The sequence below is a fragment of the Pteropus alecto genome, unplaced genomic scaffold (genome assembly GCF_000325575.1).
Source record: "Pteropus alecto unplaced genomic scaffold, ASM32557v1 scaffold190, whole genome shotgun sequence".
Taxonomy (NCBI): Eukaryota; Metazoa; Chordata; class Mammalia; order Chiroptera; family Pteropodidae; genus Pteropus; species Pteropus alecto.
In genome coordinates this window covers 4,249,509-4,264,832 of record NW_006430462.1, presented here as the reverse complement: position 1 = coordinate 4,264,832, position 15,324 = coordinate 4,249,509, and the positions used below count along the sequence as shown (strand labels likewise).

General features: G+C 47.9%; 1 protein-coding gene across 2 annotated transcripts in view; it reads left to right on the top strand.

Annotated features, from left to right (window-relative positions):
* Positions 1 to 5,883: 5,883 nt before the first annotated feature.
* Positions 5,884 to 15,324, top strand: part of TBC1D10A (TBC1 domain family member 10A) — a 30,068-nt gene continuing 20,627 nt past the window's right edge. Inside the window, exon 1 of one of the 2 annotated variants that reach the window (XM_006904906.1) lies at positions 5,884 to 6,189. In XM_006904906.1, the coding sequence (XP_006904968.1) occupies positions 5,981 to 6,189 (209 nt within the window). In that variant the 5' untranslated portion in view covers positions 5,884 to 5,980. The remainder of the gene's footprint in view (positions 6,190 to 15,324) is intronic. The other variant, XM_025047566.1, reaches the window with a different exon arrangement.

Here is a 15,324-nt window from a genome sequence, read left to right as displayed (position 1 = left end):
AACATGCCAGGACCACAGAACAATGACAGATGGGATGCAGGTCCTGCATAAAGAAGGTAGAGGTTTCCTGTAATCATCCACCACCTGATTGGCTCTGTGACCTTACGCAGGTGGCTTGCCCTGAGTGAGCACAAGGACATGATGAGGGTTTTTTAAAATGCATTTATTTTTAAAATATTTAATTGTGCCAAGGCCTTGAACTATTCTAAGGACTAAAGCTTAACCAATTTACCTTTATTGTCTTAAGCACTTTGTCAGTTTTAACTCATAATTCTGATGTGAGTATTCCTATTTTATACTGAGGCACAGAGAGGGTGAGTCCCATGTCCACAATCACACAATAAGAAAATGAAAAGAGAATGTGTGCAAAATACTTATTACAGTTCTTGCCCCCTAGTAAGAGCCAGACACAGGCTGCTATATTTGGAATTGTGCTATCACAGGGAGGTAGATGCTGCTGTAGGTGATCCGAGGGAGAAAGGTGAGAGCCTGTTGATAAGTGTTTTCTGGTTTTAAACCTAAAGCTGATTTCATTCTGGATATCTCGTGTATTTTTCCTGAGAGTACTACCCAGTGCCTTTTCTTTGCAGTTCCTCCCATTTGATCCTACTAGCTGCCCCCTGAGGTCATCTCCAGGGTTTAGAGGGGTGAGGCTATTCCCGAGGTCACAGAACCAGTATTCTATTTACCACCCTACCCTACCCCACCCCCTGCCAAGCTCAGAGCTTGCAACTCCAGACCTAGGGCTTAGGTGGCCCTTCTATAGTGCCAGTTGTTTGGCTGCTTTACAAACTGCTGGACCAAGTTTTTAACTTGGTCTATGGAATGTTATTCCTCACCCTTTTTGAAATTTGCCTTCTACCTGGTTACTGGAAGTTTCCTCCAGGGGCCAGGGCTGAAATTTTCCTTCCTGAAGTATGGGTGCCTAAAGTAAGCCCACTGCTAATTGCTTCTCCATGTGCAACACCAAAAATCCCTCTGAACACCATCTGGATCTTGCTCCAAGAGGGAAGGGGTCAGGAGACCTGGGCTAGACCTACACTCCTAGCTCTTCTTTCTTCCTGGGATTGGTTCTGGAGGTGGGGACAGAGCACTGGCAGATCCTACAAGCCCTCTGTGACTGAGGTTGTGACTGGAGGCCAAGAATGCTGCTGGGTGGAATGTGAGTGAATGGGTCCTTTGAGCAGCCTTCTGGGGCCCGAACCCAGTTTCCCGGAGCTCTTGAATGAACATCTGTCCTGGCTCACTCAGTCGCAGAAGGCCCATTGACCACAAGATGGCCTTGTGACTGTCAGTGGCCACAGGCCCAGCTTGCAGCACAGCACTCTGCATGCATTTCTTAGGGTTTGCAGCTTGTAGGCAGCATTTTGCACAGCTTTTCTCATTCTCACCGCAATCCTCTGAGGATTATCTACCCTATTGTTTCGATGAGGTGGATACCCAAGGTTACATAGCCAGTGAGGGCTCTGGAAGGCCAAAGCAACTCTTCTGTTCCTGGTGGCCACACAGTCCTCACCGTTTCACCAGACCAGAATGTGAAATAGGGAGAATTGTTCCTGTTGTGGCACTGCTGGGAAAATTGGGCATAAGTTGATGCTTTCAGAATCACTGTAATTTTAAAGACTTGCTCAAAATGAGTTCCAGGGATTGTAGACATTAAAGAATTTCAATTTCAGTTCTTGAAATGAGCACTTGTCATGTAGCCCAGAGGAGGTCACTAATGATTAGACCCATTGCACTTTTTAAAATTATATATTGTATTAGAGAATATATATGAAGATTACATTAGGTCGTTATGCTATATACTTGAAATGTGTGGTGTACTATAATTATAGCAATCTTTATATGTACTATTTCATCTATCCCTGTAATTCAAAAATCAAAAAAGTACAATATAGCTCATATCTAGGAGAATACATACTAATAAGATTTTTAGAAGTTTACTTTTTAAAAATGAAAGTAAAATGTAAGATCTTGAAGTTAGATTATTAACTATCTGATTTGGGAATTTGCTCTATTCTACATTGTTATATTTAATAAAAAAAAAAAAAAATTCTAGGTACCCCTGAGCCATACAATCCATGAAACAAGACAAAATACATTTCTATTCCTTATCATTACAGAGAAGGTACTATCTTTCTAAGCTGAGTTCAGTTAAGCCAGTCAGTGTTCCCTAACATGCCACCCCCCGCCCCAACCAGTGGTTGTGATTAGATTAGGAATAGACGTGTTGTATGAACAGGTGATAGAGGAAGGAATGCAGCCTCCTCCCCATTGAGCAGAAGCTACCAGAAGAGTCATTTGTTGTATGGATGTGTGGAGGAAGGATGTGAGTGAGCCTGGAGCTGCTGCCATGAGTGGCTGTAGCTTGAGGATGCGGCAACCACAGGAAGAGGGACAAAGAGAAAAGGAGTAAAAAGGAAAATGAGGTTGATATCCCTGGTGATAACCTCTGGATCAAACTGCTTCTGAAGCTTATATACTGTTGAATATTTTTAAGGTATGGGACCCACTAAAGACAGTTTTGAGTTAAGCCCATTTGAGTTGTGTTCTCCACCACTTGGACCAAAAGCTTCTTAACTGTTATTGTCAGTGTAGGAATAAAGAAGCTTTATAGTTTGCCTACTCATCATAGACTGCTGGGTACCAGCTGTCCACTTTGAACCACTGATCTCATTACAAATAAAGGCTGTGATTTCTAGATATCTGCTTGTGGCCATTGCTGACAGGTTTCCTGAGCATATGCGAGCTCCACATGCCAGGGGCCCGTGTGAGCATCTCAAGCTAAACTTGCAGGAATGACCCCAGTGATGAGATTCCAAGTTATCAATATATATTCTTGTAGCCCTAGCCAAGCATCTCTCATCCTCAAAAGAATATCTACAACAGTCTATGAGAATGTTTTACGGCATTGCCAAAGGCCTCTCATTTTGTTGAGCCATATGATTCTGCAGGGCATTCCTTTGAATCATTCATTTATTTGCTCCTACTTTCTCACACCGGTTTATCCATACCATCATCTGAGCCTGCTTCTCTCAAGGGCTTTGCACTTGCTGCCCTGCTTCCTGCACACTATTCTCCCAGGGCCCCACAGAGAGCCTTCTTCATTTCCATCTACTCCTCTCCCAAGCCATACCTTTGCCCCCAGCATTCTCTATACCTTGCCCTGCTTTATTTTCCTTTTCACATTACCTTACGAATGTTCTGTGCTTGTTCATGTTCTCCCATGGGCCAGGACTTCATCTCTTTGTTCACTAGAGTAATATCAAATAAGGTAAAGAGCTTTGGAGTTTGAAGTAAAGAAACCTAACATTTATCAAGTGTCTACTATGTTCTGGAGGCTTCAGAGGGGCGCAGCCATGAAACGACTTCCAAGCCATTTGCCATTGGTTAAATTAGGTAAACTTCACTGCTGCAGCCACAGGCTGTTGTGGGAAACACATAAGACAGTAATGAATTTGCAATCGCTTTGCAAACTACAAATGCCACTACTCCTGGCTTCCATTTACCGGGTATCTCCATGTGTTAGATGCTTAGCCCATATTATCACACTGAAGTCTCAGAACAATTCCTCCAAGGAGGTATTTTTTCAATATTTCCATTTTGCAGATGAAGAAATGAGCTCAGAGAAAAGTGATTCGTTCAAAGTCACGCAGCGACAGAGCAGAGATTTGAATCCTAGGTAGTCTTTTGTAAAAAAAAAAAAAAAAATAGAATAGAAGTGGGGAATCAAGGCCTTAACTTGAGAAATATCTATCCAGTCTCCCAAAGATGGATTTCTGGGTCCCTCTAATCTGCCCCCAACCTCACCCCCCCAAACACCCCTAGGGTGAACATCAATGTATATGTGCTCTTACAGAGCTGAATGTGTTTGGGTTATGACTCTAGGACCAGAATTATGGAGTCGAAGATGTTGATACTGCCAGATTTTGGGGCTTCATATCTGTTCCAGGTGTGTCTGGCTCCCTTTCTTGGGATAGGCCTACATCTCAATATGAGGCCCACTCTGTCCCTCCTAGGAAATGGGACTAAGAGCCCATCACTCTGTCTAGTGCCACTGGAAAGGAGAAAACATCCTTCTAGACTGAGAGTTTAAGACCAAAATAGCCTGTGCCCACTCTCATGTATTTTGTTGCCCTGTTTATGGAAAAACGGAAGCCTATGGAATGTAAATATTACATAGTGAAGTCTTCAAGAATGTCTGGGCCACATGGCATCAAGGAAATGGCTGTTGCTGAAATCACTGAAACCTCTTCTTTACTTGGGGCTTGCTTTGGGCCCATTAGCATCCTGTCCCAGGCCCTGCAGCTCAGGCCTGGCTCTTTCAGTCCCTTCCCCTCTCTGGTCCTGTCTCCCCCACAGGTCTATAGGAGAATGTCAAATGACAACATGGTTGTGACTTGTAAATTGTAAAGTATTAGACTTAAGTGAGGAGCTATTGTTATGTCTTCAAGTGTTGACAATCTCTGGGGTCAGAAGTAGGCTGCTGGGAGCTAAGTCTATGTAGATACAATTGGCCCATGCCTCCCAATATAAGCTGTTGACAAGAGCTAGGTTCACATTCTGGCTCTGCTACAAGCTGGTTCAGGGACTCTATGCAGCTAACTTCACTTCCCTGCACCTCAGTTTCCTTAACTATAAAAGGGAATTAATAATAGTATCTATCTTATTGCTAAAAGATTATAAGAGATGGTGTGACCAGTTTGGAAAACAGCTTGCCAGTTCCTCAAAAGGCTTTAACAGAGTTACCAAGTGACCCGGAAATTCCCACTCCTAGGTATTACCCAAGAGAGACGAAAAATATATGTTCACATAAGAACTTGTACCTGAATGTTCATAGCAGCATTATTCAAAATAGCTGCAAAGTGGAAACAACACAAATAACCATCACTGACAAATGGGTAAACAAAATGTGGCCTATCCATAAAATGGAATATTATTCAGCAATAAAAAGGAATGAAGTATTGATACATGCTACAACATGAATGAACCTTGAAAACACTATGCTAAATGAAATAAGCTAGATACACAAAGACACGTATTATATGATTCCATTTATGTGGTTTCAGAAAAGGCAAATCTACAGAGACAGAAAGCAGATTAGTGGTTGCTAGGCCCTGGGGAGGAAGGTTGGTGAGTGACAGCTAATGGATAGGAATTTCTTTCTGGGGTGATGAAAATGTTCCAAAATGAGATTATGGTGATAGTTGTACAACTCTATGCTTAAAATAATCGAATTATACACTTTAAATGGGTGATTTTTCTGTTATGTTGATTATATATCTCAAAGCTATTGGGGACAAAAAAATAAGAGAAAATAGGTGGAACTTGAGGCAGTGCATGGCTCAATAAACGTTGGTTGTTATTCTTATTAATTACTCCCTCGAGCTAACTTAAGGCCCCAGAAGCAGTAAGCAGGGGAAGGGGCGGCTTAACTTCTAACCCAGCCTGGGTCTTTAAGCCGCTGTATGCCTGGGCGAGTCCCGGAACCATCCTGAGTCTCCTTGGAGCTCATAAATGAATGGATGAAATAATTCCCACCAACGTCCTTGGGGTCTCAAGAGGAGCAGGGGATCAGGAGAAAGATGCAGAATCCTTGGTGGACGCCCCCCTCCCTTGCCTGCTTGGCGCTGCAAGTGACAGGCCGGGCTCGAGCCAACCCGGAAAAGCCAGAGCTCTTTCAGGTGAGCTCTTGTGATTGGCAGCCCGGGAGGCGGGGGAGGGCTCCGGGTGACGGCTGCCCCGCCCCCTCACGTCGGGCCGGTTGGCGCCATCCTGGGGGAGGTGGGCGGGCCCCAGGGTCCGCGGCGCTCATTGGGCGTGGGGGGGGAAACTCCCGGGACGGCCTGGGGCCCCGCCCCTGACTTTGCAGCGGCCAATGGGCGCGGCGCGTGGGCGGGGCGTCGGCGGTGGCTGGGTGGCTGAGGAGGCTGAGGTGGCTGAGGTGGCCGCTGAGGCTGAGGCGGCGGGCGCGGCCGGGATGGCGAAGAGCCCTGGAGAGAACGGGCCACGCGCGCCCGCGGCCGGGGGCAGCCTTTCTGGGACCCGAGAAAGCCTGGCCCCGGGCCCCGACGCCGCAACAGCCGACGAGCTCAGCTCTCTCGGCTCCGACTCAGAGGCCAACGGCTTTGCCGAGCGCCGTATCGACAAGTTCGGCTTCATCGTGGGCTCGCAGGGCGCTGAGGGCGCGTGAGTAGCGCCGAGGCACTGGGCCAGGGGCTGGGGCAGAGCGCGGGACCCGCAGGGGTAGGGGCTCGATGGGAACAGAGCTCCCTCAAGAAGGACCGACATACCCCCAGCCCACCCAGGGACAGCCGATTCCTTCTCTCCCCTGCCCCACCCCCACTTCCCCCTCAAGCTGACTACCCGAGAGCCCACTTCCGACTGGGGGACAGACAGGCCAACCCCACTTCCCCCCTGCCTCCACCATACAGACAGACCGACCCACCCGCCAGGAAGAGCCGATAGTGCCCTCCTCCCAACTGTGGGAAAGACACTTGTCCCAACATCACTGCTGCCACACGGCCTTAGAGCTGATTGACTTTGCCACCTCTGACAGGCTCACAGATGGCTGCCCCTCCCCCAACAGGCAGATATTCTCTATACCGCCCCCTTAAGACTCACAGACACCCTTGTATTACCACCCCACTACCCCCACACCAGGTGGCACCTTAGACAGACTTCAAAGGGACAGACTATCATGCCTTCATCCCACTCCAGGACAGACTGACCCTTACCTCAAGACACATAGACCTCTGGATGGACTGACATTGGTTGTCAAAGGTACAGACAGTCCCAACCTGGGACAGACAGTCCTTTCTCCTCATAGAAGGGTCAGAGAGTGCTTCTCTCCCACCTCGGTGACAGATTTCTCCCTGTCACTGGCAACAGGTGGGCAGACACTCCCCCTTCTCAGTACCCACAGGGTGACAGTGACTCACCTCCAGGGCAGACTATCTGCTGTCTCCCAGTATGCTACGGAAACATGCACCTCCTTCCAAAACACTGAATGGGGAGGGGGAGCCAGGCAGGGAGACAGCAGGATCCAAATCCTTCCCCCCAGAGCATGTAGGCACCCATCTGGCAGGCAGAGAAATGTGAGGCAGTAGAGTAGCACTTTCCCTCCAAGCTGGGTAAACTGGGCAGCCACACTTGGTCCCTAAGAACCCCCTGAGCCCAGTCCTCACAGAGATCATATATATGGGCTAGTAGTCCCCTTAGGAAAGATGGACTGCAGACCTTACTCCCACCCCAGCTGTCCTGTCTGTCACATGAGACCAGTGTTCTGCACAGAACTGACCATCCTCCCTAGTGATGTGCCTCCCCTTCAACAGAGTTAGGCCAGTGTTCTGCACAGAACTGACCATCCTCCCTAGTGAGGTGCCTCCCCTTCAACAGAGTTAGGCCCACACAATCACCTGTGGGATCCCACAGGACTCAACCATAACCTTACTCCAGAAGGTCCTTCCTCCCTTTCTCTGACCAGTTGTGACTGTCCAAGGGTCTTCCAGCCTCTCTTGTGACTTATGAAGTGTAAGAATCCCAGTCACACAGGCAGCCCCATCAAGGTCACTTCCGGGATTTTCCTCAGTCCCAAAGACTCGTATTTACCTCCTCCTCCTCTGGAGAAATGTAGGTCTTTTGCCTAAGGAGAGTTCTCTTTCTCCTATCCACTGGATTTGTCTCCTCCAGCCTCTCCCCACTTGCTCACAGCAGGCTAAGCCTAGGCCAGTCCAGGACTCAGAGAGTACCTCTTATTCTGATCCCTCATCCCTACTCAATACTTTGTCACAGTTCCCTAGGGATTAGCTTGTCAGAACCCAAAGTAGTTTTAAGGTATATTTTTTAATTGAAGAGCAGTCATCAGGGACTAGGGCCCTAGAAGGGATAGGGTCTTAAGAAGTGGGAAAGGAGTTCGCAGTTGCATTTGTGGGTTCTTGGAACAGTGAGCTCAGATTTGCTGGTGAATTCTAGGAGATAAGAATTCCCACTACATGTTTATCAGACAGTTAAACAGATTTCAGGGTATAGAGCAGTGTGATATAGTGAGAAAAGGCCAGACTTAGGAAGAACTCACACTCGCTGGCTGCGTGACCCTGGGCAAGATCCAGAATCTTTGTTTATTCACAGTAAAGGGCAACACCTACTTCCAAGATTACTGTGGGGATTAAACAAGATCAGGTATGCAAAACTGCCTTGCATAGTGCCTGGCATGTAGTGGCCCTGAAAATGTTAGCTTCATTTCTTTTCTTTCTAAGGGTTTGAAAATTGAGGAGAAAAATGAGGGCATACCTCTGGTATTTGTGGACAGAGAGCCCCAGTGGGAGCACCTCCCTTTGGCTGTAGTCCCCAACCAGGCTGCCAGACATCTGTCTTCTCTACCCCCTAACCACAAACCCGGGCTTTGCAGACACCCTCTGCATCACTGGTGTCTGGAGATGAAGTGGGATCCCAGTTTCCCTTCTCTTTCCATGCCTCACTTTCTTGACCCTATTGGTCAACCTAAAAATCTCTGGTGTCTGAAAGCTTTGATGTTCCCTACTTAGTTTATATTGTGGTTCCAAAAAAGCCAAAAGTAAGTCCCTGCCCACAGCTATAGGAGGGGAAGTTATGGGAAGTTTCAGGGTGACCGCCCTGAACCCAGTCTCGTGGTTGACAGCTAGGAGTCCATGTGCTATCCCAGAAAGTGAAACATTAGCACTGATGGCTGCAGTAGAGATGGTGAGGACTCTGGCTCTAGATTAAAGGTCCATTTCAGCCATCCTGGGCCAAAGGTTGTCCAAGACAGTCAGTTTTGGCAGTTGCTGAGAGCTGGGGAGATGGGGAAGAAAGCAGGTCAGAGGCTACCTACTCAGGTGACTGTTCAGTGTCTGGCATGAGGAAACTGAAGCCCAGATAGGAGAATAACTTGTTTAATGTCACACAACAGGCTAAGCCTAGTCCAGCAGAATAAAGACTTGAACCTAAGGTTTCTGACTCCCAGGTCAGAACAGTTTTCACTGCCTTCACCATCTATTAATTAATATGGCCTATGGTCCCAGCAGAAAATTAGGTGCCAGACAGGAAGACAAAAGGTTCCTAGCAGGAACCTGCCTACCCTCACCTTTCCTGGCTTAGCTCAGCATTTTTGACTCCTTCAGCAGTGTAAGAGGCTCACAAGGACAGCCCAGCAAAAGTAAAAGTGTATTGTCATTACCAGTTCATTAGACTGATCAACTTCAGGGCTGGAACCAGACTTTTCACCTTTTCTTCTCAGGGCTGCATCAAAGTAAATGCTCAGTTAATACTTACTTAGTGAATGACATTTACTGACAGACATTTCAAGTCAGAAAGCTGAATGTGACCTTAGAGATGGCCATCATCTTACAGATAGGTAAACTGAGACCTGAGAGAAGTGATTAAACTTACCACTTTAGTCTTTTAGGAGCAACGTCAGGAATTGAACCCAGAACTCTTGATTCCCAGCCCTAGGCCCTTTCTACTTCTTCACTTTGTCTGTCTTTTGGGCCTGCTCTGCAGAGAACATTTGATAGGACTGAGATGGTTGCTACCTGCTCTTGAGCAGTAGCCAGTAAGTGAGAAAAGGCAAGAAAGCAGCCAGCCAGTGAAGGGCCCTGTAGGTGGCATGGGCACAGACAGCGGTGCTGGCAACATTAATTCTTTTGGCTTGGCTGGGAAATGAGCTGGTTGTTGAAGCCCAGGAAAGATCAGAGGAGGAGAAAAATGAGGGCTAGGAGTCCAGCAGGGAAGGGTATGAGGAGTGATGTTACCATTCCTATCACTTTGGGGGTAGGAAGAGCAAACCTGTTTGAGGAAGGTCCCTTCTGTAGCATAGAGGAATTAGTCAGGAAGGGAAAGAAGGATATCAATTAGATACCAAGTCTCCTGGCCTGAAGGAGATGGCCTGAGAGAGGTGGGTCCCTGACCTCCCTCTCCTTTTCCCATGTAATTGCCAGGACTAGCCTCCTGAGCCTGGAGCTTCCCACCTAGCTTCAGTCTGCTCAGTGCAACAGGCCACATGAGGTGAGGAGCTATGCTCTCTGGGATCTTGTGGGTGTTGGCTTCCTGTTAGGGGAAAGAGGGATCTGAGTTGAGCCCAGGGAGAAACATCTGGAAAAGCAGTGTTGTCTTCTGCTGATACAGTTCCCCTGTCCCCTGGGCCCTCCACTACTCCTAGCCAACTATGGCAGTCCTATGACTTTGGACATCGTAGAACTGGCTTAATTGGCATCCCTATAGTTTGGTCTATGCCAGTTTTTGTTGGGGTAGGGCCAGGGCCCTCCTAGCAGACCAGAGCCTGCCCTGCCTTCCCACCACCTCCTCCAGTTTGCTCAGAGCATCCTCTTTTTTTGAACTATTATAGTTTCCAAGAGAGCATGGAGCTGGCAATGGAATGGTCCCTGGGTGGCCCATCTGGAAGGAGGCAACTGCACATGTGTGGCCCTGGTCTGTGACTCTAGACCACAGGCCCTCCATTTTCTCTCCTCCTTCCCTTCCTCCACCTTCAAAGGAAAATCCAGTTTGGTGGCCCAGGGGATGTTCTAGATCCTCAGACAAGACTTGACTTGGTGAAGAAGGGAGCCAGCTTACCAGCTGCTGCCCTGGGAAGGTGCCTGTCTGTCCGCCTGTTAGGAAATCCTAAGCTGTGGGAAAGAGATAAGGTGGTGGGGCCTGCTTGATGTTTTGTCCTCCCAGCATCTGAGTCTGAAACAGGACCTCCAGAAGGTCAGTGAGGGCTGGCTCTGGTCCAGCCACCCAATCTGTTTACACTGGGGTGGAGGAAAGAAGGTACTCTCTGCTTCTTCCTCACACAAGCTCTGGAGTCTGTTCCTGTGACATTGGACATGTTACTTCACTTTTCTGAACCTGTTTTTCACTGTGAAATGATTATGATGATAATACTGACTTTGCAGGGTTATTGTGAGATTTAAATGAACTGATGTTTGAAAAGAGCCTGGCATGTAGTAGGTAACCAATGACTGTTCTTCCTCCTCTTCAAGACTGGAGTAGCTAGTGGTCCTGTGTTTCATTTTCTCCTTTTCATCTCTGGTTGTGATGATGAGTGTCAGTGAGGTCCATACCCTGTGGGCAGGAGTGAACCCTAACCATTGGTGAACTCTCACTTTACTCTAAAAGGCGTGGTTACCCCCATTCTGTAGTTGAGCACTCTGAAGTTTGGGGAAGTACCCGAGGTTTGCCAGCTAGTAAATGGCAGAACTGGCACTAGAACCTGTTTTTCAATGCTGAATCCAGTGACTAAGATTTGCTAAGGTAGCAATAGGCAATGTGCCAGGTGCTCACCAGTCCCTGAGTCCTCCACACCCAGAACAGGAGTTAGCAGGAACCTGGCTACCTTCCTATCATAGTGTGGAGGGCAAGGCAGGTCTCAGTACAGTTAAAGTCCATGGACAGCCAAGTCAGAGAAGACTCAGTGAAGAAAGATTCTTGGGGAGGCCCTGGAAGCATATCCAGATCAGGCCTGGTCTAGTCTTCACATAGTCAGAGTCCATACTGCATTTCTCTTGATCTCAAAATACTGCATAATGGCTTTCAGACTTTAATATCCAGTCTACCATTTGGAAGAAGCATTTCTGTGTAGGTAAGGGAGGGATTTTGCTCTGTGTACAGGTGAGGAACCCAAGGTGTGAAGAAGCCTTACAGTTAGTTAACTGTGGAACCAGGTTAGGGAGAGGGAGATCCCAGATCTAACTCAGCCCATTGCTACTCCAGCTATATGGTACTGCCTGTCCTCCAAGCCAATTGAACCTCTTAGCCAGGATACATTACCCACCAGAGCAGAACCCTCCCATCATCTACCCATTGCCAGTGCGTTAGTTGATCACTTTCTTTATCTTGCCGGCACCACATCTGATGAGGAGGAGGCCTCCTTTAGCTGATTTGTCTGCCCCTGGCAAATATGCTGCTATCCTAGGCCCAGGGACCCTCCCTGGCAGGGAGATAACTGTCTTGGCTGCTCCACTGACAGAGCAACTGATGCTTCTGATGCTTCACCGGCTTAGAAGCCCCCCGTCCAGGATTTCAGGGCAGCTGCCAACTTTAGATTTATTTCATCTTTCTTTCCCTTTTCCATCCCACCCTACTTTACTTCATTCCATGCCCCGTTCAGCTTCTCAGAGGTTGTCACAGTTTAGCTCTTTGCTGATTTTCAGGTATGGAAGTAGGCAGCAGACTCAGGAGGCTGGGAGAGAAAGCCAAGGCTTACTTTTGCCAGTTTATCCATCTTAGCAGAAAGCTTATTTACCAAACACTTATTGAGCACCTACTCTGCCAGCCCCTGTGATTGTGACAAGGGATACAAAATCAAACAAGACATCTGTGTCTTGTTGCCCTCAGTGTTTCATAGATTTGTTGGAAAATAGAACCACACACAAATCATTATGATGTTGAGCAATAAAGGCTATAATTGAGGTATGTGGTTGTCTTGGAGATATATGTAAGAAGCAGCCAGCTCCACCTATAGGAGCCTAGAAAAAAGAAGTGGCATTTGATCCAGGCCTCAGAAGGAGCAAAGAAAGGCATTCTATTGGATGGGAGGGAACCCATGTACAAAGTCCTCCCAGAAGCCAGCTGTTTGAGAAATGTGGTATGCAGAGGTTACAAGTAGAGCAGGAGGCAGAAGGATGATGTAAAGCAAGGGTAGACTAGGAAAGTAGGTTGGGCAGACTGTGCCTAGCCTTGAATGTCAGACAGATTTTCTGTGTTTCGTCGAGATCATTCTGGTGCTGGAATGGGAGATGGCATAAAGAGGAGCCAGACCACAAGCAATGAAACTAGTTGAGAGAGTTTGGAATAGCCCAGAAGAGCTATGGAGAGGCCTGGAAGAGGTCTGAAGAGCTATGAAGAGGGCATGGTGCCTGACTGACTATGCGGACTGATGGGGAGTTAAGAAGGCTTGGGACAGGCCAAAGCAGCCCTGGACTGTCACAGAACCCTTGCTAGTGCCTTTTGGCTACAAGGAGAGAAGGCCAGCTGTGGCCTTCCTCTGAAGTAATAGGCTGCTGTTGACTCTGATTTGTCACAGCCCTGGACTCCCCAAGGTGTCTGGCATGGCTGGCATGCCCAGGGCACATCAAGGAGTTCTTTGTTTTTCTCCAGTAGGACAGCGGGTTAGCTGGCCTGATTGGGAGGGTGTGGGGTGGGATGAGTGGTGTTGAGCTTTGTGGTCTCTGCCCAGTAAACATATTGGATGGCAAGGAAGGCTGTAGGGAGAGAGAAGTAAGTTTTAAGGGCATGGAAAACCTACCTTAGGGTGGCGTGCAGCTGGGGCTTTGGGCATACCATTAGCTGATCAAGGCAGGCAGATAGTAGCTGAGGGCTCGCTTGAGTCTTCTGTTTCTGGAGCTGGTGCCTCAGCTAGGATGGGTGGAAGCAAGTCCAGTACTTAAGAGAAGGTGAACCCCTCAGCACCCAGGGGTACCACCAACTGTTTCTCAGAGATGAGATATTCTGGCTGGAAATGTGGATTTTGGCTAGTAGTGGGAAAACGCTCTGAACCAGGCACAGGGGTGCCAGCTCCACCACTGACTTTTGTGGTGTGTGACTTAGGCATGTCTCCTCACCTGACCTTGGGGCTAACGCTCCTGTTTTTCATCCAGCACTTACTATGTGTGCAGCCATGTGCTAGGCTCAGGGGATACAGACCTGGTCCTGCCCTCCCAGAACTTACAGCCTAGCAGGGAAGTCAGACTTTCAACAAGTAGTTAAAGGCATGACCTGCATATGAAAGGATTGTGAGGATCAAATGAGATAACTAGATTAGGAGCATAGTGTAAGCAGACTGCAATACAGGGGTCAGAAGACTTGAGTCCTGGGTCTTACTGGGCCCCTAACTTGCTGTGTGACCTTGAGAAAGTTGCTTAATCTATCTTTCCAAACTTCAGTTTCCCTCAGATATAAACTAAGTCAGTTTTAATGGGATGATGCTGAAGAGCTGGTCTGCTTCTAACATTCTGAGACTGACCTTGGAGCATACGAAAAGTGCTCTGAGAAGCTTTTTTTTATAAAGTACCACACAAGTAAAAGGAGTTGTCACAGCAACCTACAGAGGCCAATGCTTCCATTCCTCTTGTGAGAATATTGCTCTCTGTGTTTAAGATTGGTGGCCCTCATGTCTTTAGGAGTATAATCAAATCAAAGGATGCTTTGATTTGTCCAGCTCTTTGGTCTTTTCATTCCCATTGCCTTGCAGTCATCCTTACAGGAACAATGGGAAGTCAGTAGGGTAAGTTTTATTTTACCCTGTTTGTAGACAAGGAAACTGAGGCTGAGCAAGTGATGGAACTGGGCCTGGAACCTAGGACTCCTCTTTCCCAATTTTTCATTTACCAGAGCCAGTGGCTCCTGTGTGCCCTCTCTTCCCCTTCCCTGTCCCAGCATTAGGAGTTCAGCTCAGCCCCAAATGTCTATACTTCTCATAGTCTATAGCTTCTCTAGTTGTTTTTGTTGCTGAGTTATTATGATAGATGGCACAATTTCTGTCCCAGTTCTTCACACACAGCCCTTCCATGTACCCTAAGACAAGGCAGAAGCAGATGGGTAGTGAGGGGGCCTAGGAACAGAGTGTGGAGAACACTCGTTCCTCCTCAGTGCTCTCTGGGCCCTGGACTCTGTATGTCCAGAAGTGATGCTTCCCAGTCAGCCACTTTTGGGGAATGCTGCTGCTTTCCTTTCCTTCCCTGTCTTGGTTTCACAAAAGAGAACCTAAATTTAGCCTGGGGGAGCCTGGGTTCAAGACACTAGCAGACCTGGCTTCAAGTACTGGCTCTGTCACTTTCTAGCCACGTGACCTCTCTGAGTTTGTAAATGGGCCAGGTGGTGGCATTGGGAGAGGGGGTGTTATGAGGATTAAAGCAGGCGATGTTGGCAAAGCACCCAGCACAGTATCTGCCACAAAGTATGGGCTCCATGGTACATGGTGGCTATTATAATTTGAGTGTCAATTATACTCTGAGGTTCACTTCAGGCCTTTGGCATAATGGTAAGAGAACAAGAGAGCGTGGATATGAAGATCCAGATTATCTCATGTGCTCTGCTGCCCACTCACCCTTAGGCCTTAGGAGGAAGGCAGGAACCAGTACCACTCAGCTTGTGGTCTGGAGCTTTCTGGCCTGCCAGGGCAGTTTGGGAATCCCCCTATCAGTTCCTCATTGAGTCATTTGGAACAGAGTCTTCAGGTGACCCTGACTCTGAAGGCCTTGATCTTCCTTCTTGGCCTGTGACAATAAAGCAGAAGTGAGAAGAGATTCAATTCACAGCATGCAACCATAGGGCTGCCTGGGACCTGTGCCCTCCTGGGTAGTGGTA